Source organism: Bos indicus x Bos taurus, chromosome 2 (assembly GCF_003369695.1).
Source record: "Bos indicus x Bos taurus breed Angus x Brahman F1 hybrid chromosome 2, Bos_hybrid_MaternalHap_v2.0, whole genome shotgun sequence".
Lineage (NCBI taxonomy): Eukaryota > Metazoa > Chordata > Mammalia > Artiodactyla > Bovidae > Bos > Bos indicus x Bos taurus.
This window is the reverse complement of record NC_040077.1, coordinates 17814922-17830561: the sequence shown is the minus strand read 5'-3', so window position 1 is coordinate 17830561 and position 15640 is coordinate 17814922. Positions and strand designations below refer to the sequence as shown.

The following is a 15640-nucleotide window of genomic DNA, read 5'->3' as shown; positions in this document are numbered from 1 at the left end:
TTCCTTAAAATGATGAATTAAGATCATCAATCTGAAAAATAGTAATTACCTGCACTATTCCATAGTGCTGCCTCATCTATGCCCTCTTTTTCTGCTTCCTTTCCTGCCAGTTGGTGGCTGCCCATAGTCATTTGTCAAAAGCAAAAAACACACAATGTCAGAGGGTTTCCCTGGTGGCTCAGTGGTAAAGAACCCGCCTGCCAATGCAGGAGACGTGGGTTTGATCCCTGGTTCAGGAAGATCCCCTGGAGAAGGAAACAGCACCCCATGGACAGACAACCCTGGTGGGCTACAGTGCATGGGGACACACAGAGTCCGACATGACTTAGCGACTAAACAAAAACAATGTAAGGAAAGGAGAACATCAAGGCTGTATATTGTCATCCTGCTTATTTAACTTATATGCAGAGTTCAGTTCAGTTCAGTTCAGTTGCTCAGTCGTGTCTGACTCTTTGGGACCCCATGAACTGCAACACGCCAGGCCTCCCTGTCCATCACCAACTCCCAGAGTTTACCCAAACTCACGTCCATTAAGTTGGTGATGCCATCTAACCATCTCATCCTCTGTCGTCCCCTTCTACTCCTGCCTTCAATCTTTCCCAACATCAGGGTTTTTTTTTTTTTTTTTCAAATGAGTCAGCTCTTTGTATCAGGTGGCCAAAATATTGGAGTTTCAGGTTGAACGTCAGTCCTTCCAATGAACAACCAGGACTGATTTCCTTTAGGATGGACTGCTACATCTCATGATGTACTCTGCATATAAGTTAAATAAGCAGGGTGATAATATACAGCCTTGACGTACTCCTTTTCCTATTTGGAACCAGTCTGTTGTTCCATGTCCAGTTCTAACTGTTGCTTCCTGACCTGCATACAGGTTTCTCAAAAGGCAGGTCAGGCAGGTCAGGTGTATGCAGAGTACATCATGAGAAACGCTGGGCTGGATGAACCACAAGCTGGAATCAAGATTGCCGGGAGAAATATCAATAACCTCAGATATGCAGATGACACCACCCTTACGGCAGAAAGCAAAGAAGAACTAAAGAGCCTCTTGATGACAGTGAAAGAGGAGAGTGAAAAAGTTGGCATAAAGCTCAACATTCAGAAAACTAAGATTGTGGCATCCAGTCCCATCACTTCATGGCAAATAGATGGGGAAACAGTGGCTGACTTTATTTTTGGGGGCTCCAAAATCACTACATTTGAAAAGACCCTGATGCTGGGAAAGATTGAAGGTGGAAGGAGAAGGGGACGACAGAGGATGAGATGGTTGGATGGCATCACTGACTCAATGGACATGAGTTTGGGTAAACTCTATGAGTTGGTGATGGACAGGAAAGCCTGGCATGCTGCGGTCCATGGAGTCATAAAGAGTCGGACACGACTGAGCGACTGAACTGAACTGAGTGTTATTCATTGTGTATGTATCTATGGCAGCAGCATTCCTGTATTCTAACTTATTGCTAATCTGCCTTATCTCCTTGGAACTAAATGACAGAAGAATAAAAGAATCTGTATAACTGGAACAAGAAACTATGACATATGGAATACATACAAACATACATACATATATATTAATATATGTGTGTGTGCATATATACATATGTATATATATGTATATGTGTGTGTGTGTGTGTGTGTGTGTGTGTGTATATATATCATTACTTTCCTGATGGGTAAGATGTTGGTACAGTGTAAAAATTTCAGGCTGAGGTAACATAATTATATGAAAACTTCTGTTTGCAAAATTTACTTTGAGAAAATGAATACCAACCCAATTCTGTCATTACTGTTCTTCTCTGCAAGGTAATTGTTTGTGACCCATAAGGAGATTCCAGTGACAAATTTCCATTAACATAATGTAAACGTAAAGGAAATTTTTTGGTCAGGTTGCAAGAAGAAAACACATTTAATATTAAGTTATTAAATTTCTAGAAAAGTGTAAAGAATAAGGAACTCATGATGTTCTGTCATGTAATAAGGTGAAGTACATCTATAATGCTTTGTGTATTAACAACTTATTTATACTGCCAGGCAAGAAAATGTATAGTGAGATTTAACATTCATGCATACAAATATATGAGTGGAAAAAACCTTCACAAAATCTGGCAGTATGAAGGTTGTGTTTTTTAGTAGACAGTTCAAAGTCAGTGAAACTTCAAGAAGCACTTTAAATGCATTGGAAGCAAAATACTGAGTTTCAAAATCAACTAAAAAAATCTAATGCTCGGTCTACTTCTCTGAAGGGGTACCTGACTATATTTTTTTATGTAAAAAAATTATTGTAATATATTGATTTATGGTAAAGCATCTGCCTGCAGTGCAGGAGACCTAGGTTCGACCCTGGGTTCGATCCCTCAGTTGGGAAGATCCCCTGGAGAAGGAAATGGCAACCCACTCCAGTACTCTTGCCTGGAAAATCCCATGGACAGAGGAGCCTGTAGGCTGCAGTCCATGGCGTAGCTAGGAGTCAGACATGACTGAGTGACTTCACTTTCACTTTTCACTTTCATGCATTGGAGAAGGAAATGGCACCCCACTCCAGTACTCTTGCCTGGAGAACCCCAGGGACGGGGGAGCCTGGTGGGCTGCCATCTCTGGGGTCACACAGAGTTGGACACAACTGAAGCAACTTGGCAGCAGCTGGGAAAATTAGTCAACCATCTGTAAAAGAATGAAACTAGAACACTTTCTAACACCATACACAAAAATAAACTCAAAATGGATTAAAGATCTAAATTTAAGACCAGAAACTATTAAACTCCTAGAGGAAAACATAGGCAGAACACTCTCTGACATAAATCACAGCAAGATCCTCTATGACCCACCTCCCAGAGTAAATGGAAATAAAAGCAAAAATAAACGGGACCTAATTAAACTTAAAAGCTTTTGCACAGCGAAAGAAACTAAAAGCAAGGTGAAAAGACAGATGTCAGAATGGAAGAAAATAATAGGAAACGAAGCAATTGACAAATAATTAATCTCAAAAATATCCAAGCAGCTCATGCAGCTCAATACCAGAAAAATAAATGACCCAATCAAAAAAACGGGCCAAAGAACTAATTTCTCCAAAAAAGATGTACAGATGGCTAATAAATCACATGAAAAGATGATCAACATCACTCATTATCAGAGAAGTGAAGTCGCTCAGTCGTGTCTGACTCTTTGAGACCCCATGGACTGTAGCTTACAAGGCTCCTCTGTCCATGGAACTTTCCAGGCAACAGTACTGGAGTGGGTTGCCATTTCCTTCTCCAGGGGATCTTCCCACCCAGGGACTGAACCCGGGTCTCCCGCCTTGCAGGCAGAGGCTTTACCGTCTGAGCCACCAGGGAAGAGATAATGCAAATCAAAACCATAATGAGATACCATCTCACACCAGTCAGAATGGCTGCTATCAAAAAGTCTACAAACAATAAATGCTGGAGAGAGTGTGGAGAAAAGGGAACCCTCTGACATTGTTGGTAGGAATGCAAACTAGTACAGCCACTATAGAGAACAGTGTGGAGATTTCTTTAAAAACTGGAAATAGAACTGCTATATGACCCAACAATCCCACTGCTGGGCATATGCATAGAGGAAACCAGAATTGAAAGAGACACGTGTACCCCAATGTTAATCCCAGCACTGTTTACAATAGCTAGGACATGGAAGCAACCTAGATGTCCATTGACAGAAGAATGGATAAAAATGTTGTGGTACATATACACAATAGAATATTACTCAGCTATTAGAAAGAATGCATTTGAGTCAGTTCTAATGAGGTAGATGAAACTGGAGTCTACTATACAGAGTGAAGTAAGTCAGAAAGAATAACACCAATACAGTATGCTGCTGCTGCTGCTGCTGCTGCTAAGTCGCTTCAGTCGTGTCCGACTCTGTGTGACCCCATAGACGGCAGCCCACCAGGCTCCGCCATCCCTGGGATTCTCTAGGCAAGAACACTGGAGTGGGTTGCCATTTCCTTCTCCAATGCATGAAAGTGAAAAGTGAAAGTGAAGTCGCTCAGTCGTGTCTGACTCTTTGTGACCCCATGGACTGCAGCCTACCAGGCTCCTCCGTCCATGGGACTTGCCAGGCAAGAGTACTGGAGTGGGGTGCCATTGCCCTCTCCACAATACAGTATATTAACGCATATATATGGAATCTAGAAAGATGGTAATGATGACCCTATATACAAGACAGCAAAAGAGACACAGATATAAAGAACAGACTTTTGGACTCTGTGGGAGAATGTGAGGGTGGGATGACGTGAGAGAATAGCATTGAAACATGTATATTACCATATGTGAATAGATGACCAGTCCAAGTTCGACGCATGATACAGGGCACTCAAAGCTGGTGCACTGGGACAACTCAGAGGGATAGGATGGGAGGGAGGGGGAAGTGGTGTTCAGAACTGGGGGGACACATGTACACCCGTGGCTGATTCATGTTAATGTGAGGCAAAATCCACCACAAAATTGGAAAGTAATAGCCTCCAGTTAAAATAAATTAATCAATAAAGAAATAATCACAGAGGTTGGGCTAAAATATTCTCATCTCAAAGTTGTATATGACTTATAACAAACTTTTATATAAATATTTTAATATATTAATTCCTGAATAAGAACCTACTGTATAGCACTGGGAACTCTCCTTAACACTCTTTAATGACCTATAGTGGAACATAATCTAAAAAAGAGTGGATATATATATATATATATATGTGTGTGTGTATGTATACCTGATTCAGTTAGTACAGCAGAAACTAATACAACATTGTAAATCAACTATGCTTCAATAAAAAATAATTTTGGATGGCATCACCGACTCGATGGACATGACTTTGGGTGAACTCCGGGAGTTGGTGATGGACAGGGAGGCCTGGCTTGCTGCAATTCATGGGGTTGCAATGAGTCGGACATGACTGAGCAACTGAACTGAACTGAACTGAAAGGGAAATGATCTCTGATAAAATAAAAACTTCATTTAGTACAGTTTCATAAAATAATTATAAATTGAATATTGTTTGTAAAGGAATAACATCAAATCAGCCAGAGAGATAAATACATTATGTTTTGAATTAGGTTTTGTGAGTAGACAGATTAAAATTCTATTTTAAATATAAAGTTTGTTAAAATAAGTGCTTTTGTATCCAATAGAGAAAAAAAGAAAAGAAAGGAGACAGGCCAAAACTTTTTAAGGTCCTTTAAACATGAAACTGTAACTAGTATCAAGCATGAGTTGGATGTGAAGTAGAAGCAAATGAGAAGAATCACTCTGTTAATATTTAAGAACATGTTGTAGGGATATCTGATTCCTAAATCAAACCCACACGTATCTGGTTTCTCGTTCTTGTTCTGGTACAGACAATCCCAGGCGTCCTTGCTATGACTGGAAGGGCCATCTGTCTTCCCAGCCCGCTGGCTTCCAGCACAGGGTCATGACGAGGCAGCCTGTAAATAGAACCACTATCGGAAGGGCCTGAACCACTGTGGGGAGACCCATGTCCAAAAAGGCCACGGCGCTTCAGGAAGAGGGACGCTGAGCCGCAGGCAGCCAGGAATAACCTTTAGCTTGCTTTCTTCTGCTTTCAATAAAATAGGGCTGAACATCACAGTAGAGACAGATTTTCAGCAAGAAAAGTTTACAAATATTTTTTTTTTTTTAAGGAAGAGGAGGAAGATGTAAGCGAAGAAAGAAAACAATTTCAGGAGAAGGTAGTAAAAAAATCATTTCCATGACTATGAATCTAAATTTTACAGCCTTGGGGAGAATCAAGGTTGTTTTTCTTAACAAGATCTGGCTGAAGTGTTGCTAACTGCAGGACGTGACCTGGAAGAGGCCATTCTACTCAGAGGACAGGCTACACCAGGTGTTTAACTGAGTGAATAAAGAGTCTCTGGCCCACAGTGGCTCCTGGAACACATACTGGGAGCAGAAACTCCACAGTCCCGTGGCACATTGCTCCACTGAAAATCCGGTGATGCTAGTTTTCCTCCTGCTGAATGGGATCCAAGCGCCCTCTCCTGCTCTCTCCCCTTCTTGCTTTCCTTCCAGTCCTGCTCCTTTCTTGCACTTGCCTTTGGCCAAAAAGGGCTTGACGACCACCCAGGTTTACTCATACTTCAGTCTATGCTCTGATGTTGACAACAGTTGATACTCACTGGGCTGAAATTGTGTAACTTGGGCATAAGCAGAACAATCAAGAAGTTTTACTACTTCTTTTCCCCTCCACTCACTTGGGCTTGAGATTAATGGATTTATGTCTTGCTTTCAAAAGAGCTAAGTTTAGAATTATGGTACCTTCTGTCCTGCTGTCAGTTCCAGTAAGGAACCGGGGCCCATGCTATCCTTTATTTTTCTCCTAAAACAAGTAAACCTTTGTATGGAAAGTTTCACTAGGGGAGGTGGTGCTGTAGTTCAGTGTGTGTCTTAGGGAGGCAGGTGGGTAGAACTGAGAGAGAGGAGGTGGAATTGAGGAGATGTATGGAGAAAGGACGGAGAAGGCGATGGCATCCCACTCCAGTACTCTTGTCTGGAAAATCCCATGGACGGAGGAGCCTGGTGGGCTGAAGTCCATGGGGTCGCTGAAGGTTGGACATGACAGAGCGACTTCACTTTCACTTTTCACTTTCATGCATTGGAGAAGGAAATGGCAACCCACTCCAGTGTTCTTGCCTGGAGAATCCCAGGGACAGGGGAGCCTGGTGGGCTGCCGTCTATGGGGTCGCACAGAGTTGGACACGACTGAAGCGACTTAGCAGCAGCAGCAGCAGCAGCATGGAGAGAGGAACATGGAAACTTATAATACCATATGTAAAACAGCCGATGGGAATTTGCTGTATGACTCAGGGAACTCAAACAGAGGCTTTGTGAGCATCTAGAAAGGTGGGGTGGGGAGGGGGATGGGAGGGAGGTTCAGGAGGGAGGGGACATGGGTGTACCAATGGCTGATTCTTATTGATGTATGACAGAAAACCACAAAATTCTGTAAAGCAAATATCCTTCAATTAAAAAAATAAAGTGGCAAACAATAAAAAAATGAAGATACCTTTCACCTGTTATTTCTTTTTCTCTAGGAGTTGCTTTACCAGAGAAGCCACTCGGTTTGACTAAATATGAAAGCAGCCACTTGACTTTAGTGATAATACTTTGTAACCTCTGAGGCAACAAGCTTGCTCCCCTGACCCTTCATCATGAGTCAGTGGAACTTAAATAGCCTCTCAGCAGGCCGGAGCTGGCTGCATCGGGAAGGTGTCACCCTTCTGCCCTGATGAGCTATATCCACTCAAGCAAAACTACTGCGATAAGGGTTTGGGGTGGGTGGGGAGGAGCAAGCAAAAAACCGTAATACTACATTCCAGGGTCTATACACTGACAACACACTGACATCAACAGTTTGGCGAGTTTAAAGTGTACTCTGTACTCAACCTTTCTGAGCCCTGAGGCCACTGCTTGGTAGATTAAAAGGTCAAGGGTAAAAAGAAAGTCTCCTGATTTATTGTGTGTGTGTGTGTGCATGTGTGTGCACACGCGTGTGTGTGCGTGTGTGTGTGTGTGTTCCCACCTCGCCTATCTCATCCCTTGTAATGCAGAACTCCAGGCTGCGGGTCAGGGCCCGCTCATGGTCCTCGGTCTGGGCTTGCCAGGTCAGACAGTCCCCTTCAAGCATGTCCAGCTGTTGCTGCAGGTTCTTTGCAGAAACGTTAGAGCAGTTCTGAAAATGAAAGAGAAGTGAAAGTGATGAAGGGAATGGGCAAAACGGCAATGAGAACAACATGCTATTTACCTGCATTGTGAAACTCATAAATGACAATAAAGAAAATAAGCTCCTGATTTACCTTAAACTTCTTTGATTTCAGAAGGAAGCCAGACACCAATATCCAATGTCGTGAAAGACAAACTTACATTTTTAGTTTCGAAACTTGAGTTTTGAAGAGTTGCTCATCATACCCAATGCCTCAGAGACACCATTCAATGTAAGGTATAATTTTTACTTCAAAAGGCATAAAATATGCATTAGAAACATTTGGCTTCTACACTGTAATTTTCTTGTCAACTTGAGGTTAGCCTCAGGTTCATTATGCAAGTGCTCCCATCTCTACTCCGTGCAGGGGCTCCTGAAGTTAAAGCCAGACGTGAATTGGAGAACAATTTATACTATTTGTGCAAAGTGAGACATCTTCCTTGCTCTTTTCTTTTAAAAATAAATCTACTAATGAAACAAAACTCTTTAAAAGAAAGCTCCTTCTTGGGAAAAATAGTCTATTAACAGCAACAGAAATTTTGTATTTCTTTCAGATTAAAAAAATCCTTTAGATTTACTGCATTCCATATAATTTGGGAGATCAAACCAGTCAATCCTAAAGGAAATCAACCCTGAATATTCATTGGAAGGACTGATGCTGAAGCTCCAACACTTTTGCCACCTCATGCGAAGAGTCGACTCATTGGAAAAAACCCTGATTCTGGGAAAGACTGAAGGCAGGAGGAGAAGGGGATGACAGAGGACAGGATGACTGGATGGCATCACCGACTCAATGCCCATGAGTTTGAGCAAAGTCCAGGAGATCGTGAAGGACAGGGAAGCCTGGAGTGTTGGTAGTCCATGGGGTCACAAAGAATCGGACATGACTAAGTGACCGAACAACAATAATGTAGTTTAGTAGATATCATAAATGAACTTTAAAATAAAATTATCCATTATGATTTTTATTAATGTTATATGTATTGGATAGAATTAACACAATCTTTTCTTCCCTCAAATCCTCAAATTAAGAATTTGAAGAAGGAGTTTTTGTTTTATTTTTATATCAGAACCCAATGTGTTATTTAGGAAAATTTAATCTGGAATTATTTCCATCTCTTTTAAGCTCCTTTGGTAAGGTCAGCCCAGTGGAAAAAGCAGATCCAATGACTGGTGCCCAGAGGCCTGGGTGGAGCCAAGGTGCTTGGGCTCCTCTACTCTGGGCTTTTGTGGATAAAGTAGCTTCTCTGGGATCAGACTCTTCATCTGAAGATGAAGATCCTGGGTCTGACTATCTCAAGGCTACCTTTCAGATCTGACATGCTAAAGCAGCATTGTCCAACAGAAATACAACATGAGCCACATGAATAATTTTAAATTTTCTAGTAGTCATATTAAAAAGAAACTGGTGAAGTTAATTTTCACAATATAGTTTGTTTAACCAAATATAAAAAACACTAGTAAGGTTTTCTTTTTCATATTAAGTCTTTGAAATCAAGTGTATATCTCACGCTTAGACTAAATTTCAATTATTGCTAAATTTGTTTCAGAAAAACTTGTTCTGTACTTAAATCTCATAGACTTTAGTAGATTCACATAGCCAAGTCACTCCATATATACTTAAAAGGTTTACAATTTGGGGTATCAATTTAAAATAAATAAAATTAAAAGTTTAGTTCCTCTTTATTTCAAATGTGAAAAACCAACTGCCATTATAGATAGCAATTCTATAACTTTTACATGAGCATGAGAATAGATGTATTAAACAAGACTTTTAAAATCAGATTTTTTTTTCTCCTTAAAACATTTTTTAGACGTGGTAGAAACTTACCACAAATAAGTATCCCAATGGCTTACTGTAGTTTTTAATTGAACGTATACCAGGTGGTCTGCCCGGTTTCTTTCATATTACAGCCCAACTCCCAGCCATATCATGTGAAAATAACAGTGTCTAAGTTGCTTACAGGCTGCTGCACTGATGAGATGACATCCACCCCCAAGGAGAGAGCCAGGTCATGCAGATGGTCTACATGCGCCTGCTTTGCCCGAGAGCGTCTCAGGAGGACCTGGGCATCGTGAGCATCGTTCGTTTCCTCTGCCTGTTCTGGAAACTCCAGTTCTCTTGATTTTAAGAGTCTTCCCAGCTGGAATTCAGGCCATTAACAATTAACCTGGGTTTCATATTTTTATGAAAACAGTTTCTTTTTTTAATAGAGGTATAGTTGATGTATGGTATTATGTAAATGACAGTTGTATGATACAGCGATTCACAATTTTTAAAGGTTATACTCCATTTATAGTTATTATAAAATATTGGCTATATTCCTTAAATTGTGCAATATATCCTTGTAGCTTATTTTATACCTAAATGTTTGTACCTCTTAATACCCTACCTCTATATTGCCCCTCCCCGCCTCCCTCTCCCCACTGGTAACCACTAGTTCTCTATATATGTGAGACTGCTTCTTTTTTGTTAAATTCACTACTTTATTGTACATTTTAGATTCCACACGTGATGTCATACGTATCTTTGTCTTTCTCAAAGATAGATTTTTAAAAAATGCTTATTTCCTATAACATATTTAACTAGCTAGTCTGCTGCTGACAAGCCCATCTAAAATTAGTGTTATAGATAAATAAATGTTATAATGGTGCAAGTCAATAGAGTAAAATGAAGGGACTAACATTGTTAGTTCTATTAAAGAAGAAATCACTGTTTGTTCATAGCCTAAAACTTTAGCAAGATGTAGGCCTGTGATTTGACTAAATTCAGAGGCTATTTTCAAAGCATTTCAATACATCTCTATTTTCTGTTGTATGTACGTGTTCAGTGGTATTTTCTGTTGAGAGGCCAATATCTATGAAGTTCTACTGACACTTCAATTATAAAAATTTTTTTCTTCCCTTTAGTTGCTTATACCCTACCTTTTGTTGCTTACATATACCCTACCTTAAGTTACTTTTACCCTAACTTTTGTTAGGGCAACAAAAGTAATTAAGAATCAAGATATAAAAAAGACAGATGTGTGGAATAAACAGTGAGAGTTCGAGGAATTTAGAAGAGAAGAGAAATCACTCCAAGGAAGGTAGGGTTGTTAGATGGAGGGACAAGGTTTAAGTGGTATAGAGGAGAGAGAAGGACCTGACAGATAAATGCAGCTCAAGAGTCAGGGCTTGGAATAAGGAATGTGGGTGCCATCTTTGAGGGACCAAGGAGAGCTCTGTTTGGCTGGTAGATTGGGGGGATGGGGCTGAGTGGGAGAAAAGTCAGGAGCCAGACTGCAGAAAGCTTCTAGTATCAGAATAAGCAACCTGGCCTTTATTTATTACAAAATCATTTATTTTTAATTTCATAGTTTAAAACTGAGAGTCTTCCAGACATCCATGGTAAGTCTTACCTCTTCTCTGACTTGGTGGAACTGGATAATCTTATATAGGATGTCCTCGTAATCTTGGATTCTCTGTTTCAGGCTTTGATGGAAGTGGATAAGGTCCTTCAGCTGTTGAGACTTTTCTTTCACAGGTGCTCCTTTGCCATTCAACTCTTCTGACTCTCTTATAATATACTGAACCTCATCATTCAGTTGCTGAAGAGTTGAAAGCAATAAAATGAGCTTCTAGAGAGCTTTTTACTTTACAACAGATGTATGAAGATCTCAATAACAAATCACTCTCTTACTTGTTAACAAATACTTATTGCGAGGCTCACCCCTATCCCTGCAAATCCAGGCATTGTGGGTCATGCTAGGGATATATTATTCCATCCTAATCTTCTCAGATATATTTTTTAAATTTTAAATTAACATTAAATTAAATTAAAAAAAAACACAAAAAAACTATTTCAAAGTTAGACGGCAAAATGGAAAGTCATATATTTCTATGATATAGCATAGAGTCATCTGCTGCTGCTGCTGCTGCTAAGTCACTTCAGTCGTGTCTGACTCTGAGTGACCTCAGAGACGGCCGCCCACTAGGCTCCTCTGTTCCTGGGATTCTCCAGGCAAGAACACTGGAGTGGGTTGCCATTTCCTTCTCCAATGCATGAAAGTGAAAAGTAAAAGTGAAGTCGCTCAGTCGTGCCTGACTCTTAGCGACCCCATGGACTGCAGCCTACCAGGCTCCTCCGTCCATGGGATTTCCAGGCAAGAGTACTGGAGTGGGTTGCCATTGCCTTCTCCAGAGTCATCTAGTCATCTGCTAAGTAAATATATTCTAGATACTCTATGAGGCCATGACCATCTGTGATATTTAATAAAACTAGAATCAGGTGGTATGATAAGAACATCACAAGAAGACAAGTATAAAAGTACACTGGGTGAATTATCTGTCCTTTGGGATAAAAGAATGATCAGAATGAACCACCAGCTGAGCACCACAGTAGCTCTGCTGCTGTAAAAGCAGTCATCCCAGAATCCACAAATAGCCAGCACTTGTAGGGAGGGACAAACCACCTTCTTTCTTGCCCAGCGCGATAGCCCTTATAGGAATCTAGATCCTGGTGGACAGTTCAAAGGGGAAGCCACTATAATTTCAGACGAGATTGGGCACATTCAGGGTGGTATGGCCATTAACTATGATTTCAGGGTTGGATTTTATGTCAAGGATAAAAGTAATGGAAATGATTTAAGCTAAGGAGATAATTTGCAGAAGAGCGACCTAGTAAGGGTATTCAAGTTGAAATCAAGTGCATGGGCATCAAATATACACACATCACGGTGACAGAGCTAAAGAATCTGGATAACAGTTCCTGATTTAGGGGAATTTGTACACACACACACACACACACACTTATGTGCAGGGGCGTGTGCACACATGAAATGCAGATACATATGACACAGAGTATAACAAAGAAACTAACAGATAGGCTAGTAGAATTTTCTAGGAGTTTGGAGGAGAGAGTTCACTGTGGGCTACAATGGTATGTGTGTGTGTGGGGGGGGGGTGGTTATGTATCACATCACTTTTGTCTTGTGTGTGTGTGCACACATGTGTGCATGTGCATGCTCGACTCTTTGTGACCCCATGGACTGTAGTCTGCCAGGCTCCTTTGTCCATGGAATTTTCCAGGCAAGAATACTGGAGCAGGTTGTCATTTCCTACTCCCAGGGACCTTTCCCAACCCAGGGATCAAACCCATGTCTCCTGCATCTCCTGAATTGGCAGGGGATTCTTTACCACTGTGCCACCCAAGAAGCCCCCAGCTTTGTCTTAAAGGAACATAAATTAGATATTCCCTAAAGGAAACTTCAAACTTCCAGTCCTGGGATTCTTTACATCCAACACTTGCAAAATAGTGACAAACAGAAACACAGGTATCTTTGCAGCAAAGAACAGAATCCAGGTAGGAGGATAAAATGACTGGCAAACTTTTCCAGCAATTGTATCAGGCTCAGGAGTGGCAGGAAGTGGGGGTTAAGGAATGCAGAAGCCATCAGGGCCTGGGAATATGACTCATGGTTTTTTCTCTCACACCCTGAGGGCTCTCGGAGGGAGAATGGGAGAGCACAACAAAATTCTTGGGATGGTGGCAGAAGGCTGGGGTGCCAGTGGGTGGGGACAATGACATCACAGGGATAATTTCAGTGACAGAGGACAGCAGAACCTCTATGTCAAAGAGGGTCTAGACTTGCCTTGAGATCTCTGAATCAAAAACATATCTATACCTTTTAGGAAAAGAATTAGAATAAATATATGATAAATACATTAATAAGGAAATAATTTAAATTAAAATAATCTAAGGTAAGAGGAGAGTGAAAAAGTTGGCTTAAAGCTCAACATTCAGAAAACTAAGATCATGGCATCTGGTCCCATCACTTCATGGGAAATAGATGGGGAAACAGTGGAAACAGTGTCTGACTATTTTATTGGGCTCCAAAATCACTGCAGATGGTGACTGCAGCCATGAAATTAAAAGATGATTACTTCTTGGAAGGAAAGTTATGACCAACCTAGATAGCATATTCAAAAGCAGAGACATTACTTTGCCAACAAAGGTCCGTCTAGTCAAGGCTATGGTTTTTCCAGTGGTCATGTATGGATGTGAGAGTTGGACTGTGAAGAAAGCTGAGCACGGAAGAATTGATGCTTTTGAACTGTGGTATTGGAGAAGACTCTTGAGAGTCCCTTGGACTGCAAGGAGATCCAACCAGTCCATTCTGAAGGAGATCAGTCCTGGGTGTTCTTTGGAAGGACTGATGCTAAAGCTGAAACTCTGGTACTTTGGCCACCTCATGCAAAGAGTTGACTCATTGGAAAAGACTCTGATGCTGGGAGGGATTGGGGGCAGGAGGAAAAGGGGACAACAGAGGATGAGATGGCTGGATGGCATCACTGACTAGATGGACGTGAGTTTGAGTGAACTCTGGGAATTGGTGATGGACAGGGAGGCCTGGCGTGCTGCGATTCATGGGGTCACAGAGAGTCGGACATGAATGAGCGAGTGAACTGAACTGAACTGAAGGTAAGAATATATTAAGGTCCTTTTGTAGCCTGAATGTTTGCATATCATCCAATATAACACATTGCATTTAAAAAGGAAGAAAAATGTGTCTGACACATGGACTTTTAGAAAAGCAATGCTTTTGTTTTTTAAAAAATTGTAATTCATCAGACGGTTAAAATTAATTAAGTGAGCTTCAACTGAACAGCTTTTCATTCTTTTTCATTCACCCAAGTCATCAGTTTGCTCCTTCACCTGGAACTGAGGCTTCATTTCATTCCATTTTTTCCGTAGAGCTAAAATGGTCTGGAGACTCCCTCCAAGGTCAAGTGCAGACACAGGCATAAGTGCCTCCTGAAGAAGTTTTAAGTTGTGCATGGTCTGAAATAGACATTAGATAGTTATGCATGTTTTCTCTGTTACCACCAGCAAATACATCATAATCATTCCAGTAATGACAGGGTGTGTCATCAAACCTTTCAACTGCCATGAAAACACTCACTACCTAGAGTGAGCTTCTGGTTCTAAACCACCAATGAATAAAAGCACAAGCCGTCTTTTCACTGTGGTATATATACATAACAACAAAAAAAATCTACCATTTTAACCACTTTTAAATGTGCAGGTTAGTGGAGTTAGTGAGCTTTGGTGTGCAATCATTACCACCATCCATCATCAGAACTTTTTCATCTTCCCAAACAGAAACTCTGTCCCAGATAAACACCAACCTCTGTTTTCCCCTTCCCTCAGCCTCTGATAACCTCTCTTCTGCCTTCTGTCTCCCTGAATTTGACTACTCGAGCTACCTCACTAAAGTGGAATCCCAATATTTATCCTTTTGTGTTTGGCTGATCTCACTTATGTTTCCAAGGTTTCTCCATGTTACAGTATGCATCAGAATTGCCTTTCTTTTTAAGTCTCAATAAAACCCACTGCATGTTCCCTCACCTTTCTAAGCTGCTCTTTGAATGCTGCCCACTGCTGTTTCACGGGCTTGCTTGCAGCGGCTTTAAGTTGCCAGGCTGTCCGAAGGCGGCTGAGTTCTTCCCTTTCCGCCTTCTGGCTTTCCATAGTGTTCTCCATGACGTGTACTTCATTTTTCACATTTAATATTTCGTTTTCTTTTGCCTGTGGAATTAATAACCTGTGTAATGGCTTTTCTTTTCCAAGAAATACAACATGGTTTTGCATACAACTATTTTAAGAGGCAAACGCTTTATCATAGCCAAAGCAGAACACAATCCTGACATCAAGAAAAGCCTGAAATGTGGTGTCGCAAGGACAAAAGAACAGAAGAAAACAAGGATGGTCTTAGAATGCAGGAACAGAAAAAAAACAGACCCTTATCATCCTTCCCTCTCCCACGTTATAACTATTAAAGAATTTCAGGTCCTCCTGAGCAGTATAACCTGCCTCCCCTCCTACCCCACAGGAAGAAGGTATTTGCCTTACTCTTCCCCCGACCAGTATAT

The 15640-nt window shown here is 41.0% G+C and overlaps 1 protein-coding gene across 4 annotated transcripts in view; it reads right to left on the bottom strand.

The window, feature by feature from the left end:
* Positions 1–15640, bottom strand: part of CCDC141 (coiled-coil domain containing 141) — a 224979-nt gene that overhangs the window by 34351 nt on the left and 174988 nt on the right. For all 4 annotated transcript variants that reach the window (XM_027556444.1, XM_027556434.1, XM_027556425.1 and 1 more), the window contains 5 exons: positions 15117–15296; positions 14424–14549; positions 11128–11316; positions 9694–9873; positions 7550–7699 (listed from right to left, as the gene is read on the bottom strand). In XM_027556444.1, the coding sequence (XP_027412245.1) occupies positions 7550–7699; positions 9694–9873; positions 11128–11316; positions 14424–14549; positions 15117–15296 (825 nt within the window). The remainder of the gene's footprint in view (positions 1–7549; positions 7700–9693; positions 9874–11127; positions 11317–14423; positions 14550–15116; positions 15297–15640) is intronic.